Source organism: Erigeron canadensis, chromosome 4 (genome assembly GCF_010389155.1).
Source record: "Erigeron canadensis isolate Cc75 chromosome 4, C_canadensis_v1, whole genome shotgun sequence".
Lineage (NCBI taxonomy): Eukaryota > Viridiplantae > Streptophyta > Magnoliopsida > Asterales > Asteraceae > Erigeron > Erigeron canadensis.
In genome coordinates this window covers 32432401-32439392 of record NC_057764.1, presented here as the reverse complement: position 1 = coordinate 32439392, position 6992 = coordinate 32432401, and the positions used below count along the sequence as shown (strand labels likewise).

At 33.8% G+C, this 6992-nt stretch overlaps 1 protein-coding gene across 1 annotated transcript; it reads right to left on the bottom strand.

Annotated features, from left to right (window-relative positions):
- Positions 1–365: 365 nt before the first annotated feature.
- On the bottom strand, positions 366–1858 carry LOC122598304 (probable galacturonosyltransferase-like 9). The gene has a single exon (XM_043770895.1). The coding sequence runs from the start codon at positions 1772–1774 to the stop codon at positions 608–610; it is 1167 nt and encodes a 388-aa protein (XP_043626830.1). The 5' UTR covers positions 1775–1858; the 3' UTR covers positions 366–607.
- Between the last annotated feature and the right edge of the window lie 5134 nt (positions 1859–6992).

Below are 6992 nucleotides of genomic sequence, written 5' to 3'. Positions count from 1 at the left end.
GCCTTTGTTTCTTAGTCATCATCATTATATTATACAAGTTATCTTTTATCAACTTAATTAGTTTGCAAGGTGTTGTCATTGTAATTCAGAGTTTGGCCATTTACTCAAAATGTTGGTACTCTTTATACGTACAATAATTCTGTTCAAAATAAACAAGATTCGCTTTATTTCTTATTTCTAGTTTCAAATGTGATCAAATAATATTCTTTACCACTTATACAGTCAAACATCTTAACTTTTATCATATGCGAGTAGTTAAAAACTTAAAATCCTAGGTTTATGTTGAGTTAGGAATGCAACTAAAAGTAACAATAGCACAAGATATTATAATACCAACTTACTCATGAGATTACACTTTTATCACATCATCAAAATGAACATTTATATATATAAAATAAAAATTACCATCGCACTAAAATAAAGGAAACACAATTACCAAAATGAATCGAATCCCATGAACCAATCAACAATCTAAAAACAACAAATTTTTCTATATATCTTTTCCACATCTATCAAAATCTCTAAAAATCTGAATCACCATGTGTTCCTAAACAAAATCTAGACCACCAAAAACAAAACAATTTTCACCTATTTTTACCCCAACACATCAAATCAAATAATTGGAATATCCACTACTAATACTAACTTCATAATCCAACGGTTGAGATTGATCGTCATTATTCTTCTTGTATAAATCATAAGGCTTCCACAAATGATCCAATGGACACGGTCTCTTTTCATCATATCTAACCCATGGTTTGCCTTTTCCACTCCAATGTAACAAACTAACTGGACCCGAATGTAATGACCGACAGCTACCCTTCACATTATCACCACCTAGCCCATGTTGGTTCCATCTATGATCAATTGGCTCAATGTTACCGGCAAACACCAGTAAAAAAGGTGGCAATGACCCTAACTCATATATCCTTTTTTTCCTTTGTATTTCCATCCAGTTCTCTATTTTCTTCCTATAATTCCCTTTTCTCCATTTTTTCATATCCATTACCATTACGCCCGTGTTAAAATAACACGGACGTCTTTGGTTTTTACTTCTATTCTGGTCCGATACAGTAAATGTTTGCGACATTGTTGTATCGGACCAGAAGTTATCGTTAAAGTAATTAGTAAAATTCGCGTGACAATATTCCGGAGCCCCAATAGCCCGGTTCTTTTCTAAAACAATTTCCCATAACTTTTTTATATCATCTACTAACACAACATCCGAGTCAAGATATATGACTCGGGTTACACCCGGGTCAAGTATATCACCCAGATAATTCCGGGCATAGTTTAACGGGTTTTCCAATGCAACCCGAATAGATGACGATATCAAATTAATAACTAAATCTTCACGAAAAATATACACTCTAAAATTCAAAGAAGGGAATGTGGTTCTAACCAATCGTGTCAAGACACGTGGACTAGTAACTGGGTCAAACTCAGCAGCTATGAAATGAAAGAACACATTTTCCGGGCATGACGTGTGGCGAAGAACAGAATGTACGGCCGCGATTGATCCACGTAAGTATTCAGAATCCAATGTCATCGCCACGTGGACTGTTTGTGACACGTGGCAGTCAACGCCGTTGCGGTATTCTGGGGCTTCACTGAAATGAAAGATGTTGCCATGGTAATGACGATGATGGTGATCGGAAATGGCCTCTCCGGTGGCCGGAAAAGAGCGAATGCCGAAGCTGTTTAATGGAAAAAATATAAAAAAGAAATGAAAGATTATAAAGAAATTATGTCGGAACTGGAAATTATTAATCATATTTTAATTGATTAATAATTTCCGGTTAAATGATAATGGGTTTTTTGAGGTGGGTATTTCTTGAATGTTAAAATCATTACAAGAATAGAGAGATATATGGGGGTTTATATGTATGTGTATATATATAGATACAGTAGTAAGTGGAGTGTGTATGTATAGGTTGGTGAGGGCACGCGAGTAGAAAGCGCGTGGAGGGAATATGGTGATTGGTATTTGGTAGGTGTTAAATGTGTGTGAAATTAATTTGAAATATTTTGGGTAAATTATAAACGATGTTTTGTACAGTATTAGACTATGGTGATTATATATGAGAGTGAGTAAAAAAGTGTGATTGTTTTGTATTTGGCTATGTATTTTCACAAATGGTATATATTCTTTATGAATGACATTAACAAATGGTATACGGCTTTGCATATATGCATTGTAGTATTATGTATTTTACTGTGTAATTGAACCGGGCCGAAACTATTTGTCATGTGTTACTCTGATGAAGTTTTAATTTTCGTAACATGAGATTTATGGGTCGTTAAAAAAAACCTTTATTGTATTGCATGCTTTGTATATCATGATATTTTAGATGAAAAGTTATTCTATAAGAAGAATTTGGGATAAAGTCGGTTTTGTTGGTATAACACAATGAATATGTGCTTAGAGTATAGACATGGTTTATTGAACTAAATCATTTAAATTTGTGGGCTGAGTTTGAGCAATAATTGTGATTTTGTGGCAATTTATATTTTTCTGTTTGTAACTTGGATTTAAATTGATTAAGGCACTATGTATGGAAGATCAAAATTAGTGTCGAATTTTCACAAAACTGGACATAGATGTAATCATAGTTGTTAACTCGTATTTTCCGACTCGACTCGAAATCTTGAAAATTTGACTCGCGACTCGACTCGTGATTCGACTCGTAAGAGTCAAAATATTTTTTTATATAATATTTTATATACATATTTGAGATATTTAAAAAAAATAAGTTATTGTCTTAATGAAATTTATCAAAATATTAAACGTTTACTTTTATATTCTACATATGATATATATCTCTAATTTACAGTATAAAACTTTGCGTAAAATTTTCATATATTTTTTTAGTTTTTAATATGTAATAGATAATACATTAATACCATCATATTGTATAAAGAAAAAGAAATGCATATAGGATAAAAAGATACTTTGTGTTACATTATCATCATTCAAAAAAAAAAAGAGATTAACATACTAGAAAAGTAAAAATAGGTACAGCCTTTTTACAGTTGTAAGTCTATACATTGTCTTAATTTGAATAAAAAAAACGTTAATAACATAAAGACATAAAAATAAGAAAGAGCAACCATTTTGCTTTCTGGTTCTTCACGTCTTCAAGTAAGGCCATTAATGGCTTCTTGAAAATCAATGGCATCTTCCACTTCTACCACTATGTACCATTGCTAGCCCAAGGTTAACTATCCCTTTTTCCTTTCTTCCACTTTATTTTCTCCTTTTTTCTCTGTTTATCCAAACTCGGACGATTTTCCGAGTCGACTCGACTCGGACCGAGTCACTATGAAAATCACGAGTCAGAATGCGAGTCAGGACCTTTTCGAGTCACACTAACGATTCACCTCGTTTTACCTTTGTTTCGACTCGACTCGTACGAGTTTGACAACTATGGATGTAATGCTTATGCGAGTCGCTCGTAAGAGTGTAAAAGTGTCGTGGTTAGTGATCGCATGTGATAGAGCCGAGAGACGGTGGTAAATAGTCGGGAAACCCGAAGGATGGAACTTTTAAGGGACCAAAGGGGATTCAAGCCTCTTCAAAAAAATTTATTTTTATTACTAATGTTTTAATATAGACTTAAAAATAATTTTTATATTACATATTTTCTCCTATAATCAAAGTAGACTTTATGTTTCATTAAGTTCTGGCCTCTTATAGTAAGTGTTTAAGTTCCGCAGGTGATGAGAAACAAAAAGTAAGTGATAAAGATTAAAAAAATAAGTGATTCACATCTCCACATCATGTTATAAAATGTAACAGTACCATCATAAGTTGTATACTTGTAATTTGTAATGTTGTAAAGAAAAATGATCAAATTAGTTGTTCGATGAATTATGGCCTGAAATGAAGCATAGAGATGAAAATGTCTAACAATGAATCCGCAATTACAACAACATACCAAATACGGAGTATGATTGTCGACAGAGAAGGAAGAACTACTAATCAAAACACCCCCCTTGGCTTAAATAATGTAATAAATGTAATTGCTCTATTTAATTTATTTAGTGCAAGAATAAAAACATAAATCTGAACCCTGTTTTTGGAACTTGGAAGTAAATTCCTTATTATATCCGTTTTATATTTTTTTGCTATATTAATTCATCAAAATGTGGTAGTTCTGAATCCAGCTCACATTAATTAGCACTTTTCTATCTCAGTGACATCTAGTAATTTTTGTATAGCCGTGAAACTTCTTCTTCTCCGAGCGCTTTTCTATCGTGTTTGAAAGTACTCGAACCTAGCTTCAATATCATTAACAACCTTCAAAAACAACATTTTGCTCATGCGGAAACAATGACGGAAAAATGGCTCGTCGAATTTGGAGTCTTCAACAAAGTAGTCGTGCATTAGCCTATCGTGCACGTCTTCCCGATCTCGCTCGATGTACCTATGGTGTTGGTAGAGCTTCTGGTGTCTTCGTACGCGTCTAAAACCATTTGGAAAAATTGAAAAGTGCTCCCGTTTGATGAGTCGGAAAGGGAAGGGGAACACAATATGAAGACGAGTCAGAAGATGAATCCATTTTGTGATAAAAGTGAGGTGTTTGGGGTGAAAGTTTAGTGTGAAAAGTGTGTAAAATGTATATAGTTTTGTTTGTTGTTGATTGTTTGAAAATAATGAGTTTAAATAGGGAAAAAGTTTTTCTTTTTTATATCCGTTGGCTTTCAAAATCGTGGGCCCCCTATTTTTTTTTTACCATTCAACGGTCATTTCCTCCCCTCAAAAGCTTCAACCCGTCGCTGGCTTTCTACCCGCCCAACCCCAGCCCGCTCCCAACCTGTATGACCGGCGGCGGTGTTCCTTCGGAGGGTTGGCTCAACCCGCACCTCAACCCACTCCCACTCCGTGTGCCCTTAATGCCTGAATTTTGTACGGAGATATTAAGATACAATTTTAAAATATCTAGAAATTTTCGGAAACGACATTTAGTTGGGTATCGGAGAAAATTTATTTTTTTCGTTTTTCATGAATAATCAGAATAGAAAAATCCTTATTCATTCGCTTTAAACCACCTCTTAGACATTTGTACAAGTGATCTCAGATTCAAATAAAACTAGACACAATTCCAAGATATAAAAAACTAGTCTTAATCAGGTAATCTGAATAGGAAAAACTCATCCATTTATCGATTAAAAAAGGCCCCATGTTCAAATAATGTCATAAGCAAATATCTTGAAATGGCTTGGTAAATGAATGACAAATACGGCTCGATTCTGCTTGTTTGATTTTTGATTCTTTAACTAATTGAAACTGGATGATTTTCCTGAGTTTGTTTGGTTTAATATGGGTAATTTGGAGGCTGTATAATCCGATCATTCACGCACCAAGCCCAATATATTGGAGCTACTACATTGAAGTCGACTATGATGCTCTGGCACAATATGTATGTAATGAGATGTAATTAACTAGATTCAATAATTAATAACTGTATAAAACGGCCCTACACTGAAAAATCAAACGAAATCACTTCCACGAATTTGTGAAATATAGAGGTTGTTTGTAGAGAACTTCTAGCTATTTTTATAAGTAAAGTTATGATAATCAAACCTTTAAAATCTATCTAAAAGTTTGGAGTTTATCAAGTGATTAATCCTACTTTTTTCTAAACTATAGTATGAAAATATAATTTTTAACTCAAAGAGATACAGTAATATATTTGTACAATCCATAATGAGAATTGTATAATATATAAATCAGAAATAATAGTAATTGTATCACTTCTCAAATCCTAAGTCCTAACCCCTTGAATTTGAATGGAAAACTGATGGCCCTATGGTCAGATTCTATTATCAATTTGTGATATACGAAAACTCATTTTTATGTTGGATAAACACTTTTACTTGCACAAATAAAAATCCAGCTGTGACTCTGTGAGTCTGTGACACATATTATTAGCATGTGTGAAAAAGAGTACTACAGTGAAAAGTAAATGTTTTTAGACGCTTTTGGTGTCCTTTGGTACCCTGGATATTTTTTATTTGTTGAAAACTAAAGATTTTTTGATGTATGCATTTACCCAAGGGCATACCCTTAGGTGCCCTTACTTATATTTTTTTTGTTTTTAGTGGAGTTAAAGGATATGTAAGAATATTTGTATGGATGAAGATAAAATCAATGTTGCAGAAGTCGTTAATCGTTCTCAAGGCGGCCGACAAGCGAGTTGGGAGTACTCGGGGGTCAAAGTGGCCATGTCGGAGAGTACTCGGTCGACTCAACACCCTACCTTGTAGCGAGTACTCGGAGATTACTCGGATCGACTCAGTGAGTTTTACAACAGTGGATAAAATTATAGAATTTTAAACATTTATAAGCATATGTAAGGATACGATGTGACAACTCAAAAACGTCGTTTTTAACATTGAAGATAGCGTTAAAAATTTTTTTTTATAAACAAGAAAACATGCTTAAATTTGGTATCGTCAGAAGGGTGGTCTACACTCTAATATTTAGTTTAGGTAGGCCTACCACTGTCACATGCCACGTGCCCCACCGCCCCCTCCCTCTGTTTCCAATATCGCATATGTGCAATGTGCTCGAAGTGTACGGTGTACCTGCTTGGAGCCTATAATTCTATGATTTGATTAAGCATAAATCATAAGGTCAAATGACGTACTTAACTTACCGATTGGTATACAATTGGTAACAGAAGAGCGACATATGTTCTTCTAAAACCATAGTTAGCCGATACCAAAAATAAGAGTATTCGTAATTACCAATTTACCTGAGCTCAAATTTTGGCGGTGAAAATACACAGCTAATTGAATTGCAACAATGTATTGTCTTAAAATGGAAATATGAAAATGGTACAATAGATCAAAGGATTCGAAAATGCTATCGGTGTACAGTACACCAAGATAATCACAATCAAGTAATTGACGCCAATAAAAATAAACTAAAGCAAGAAATAACTTATAATCAAGTATTAGTAGCAATAGGTCAGAAAATCATCAGA

Coding starts and splice junctions, on each gene's coding strand:
- LOC122598304 (XM_043770895.1), bottom strand. CDS start 1,774: ATGATTAATAATTTCCAGTTCCGACATAATTTCTTTATAATCTTTCAT.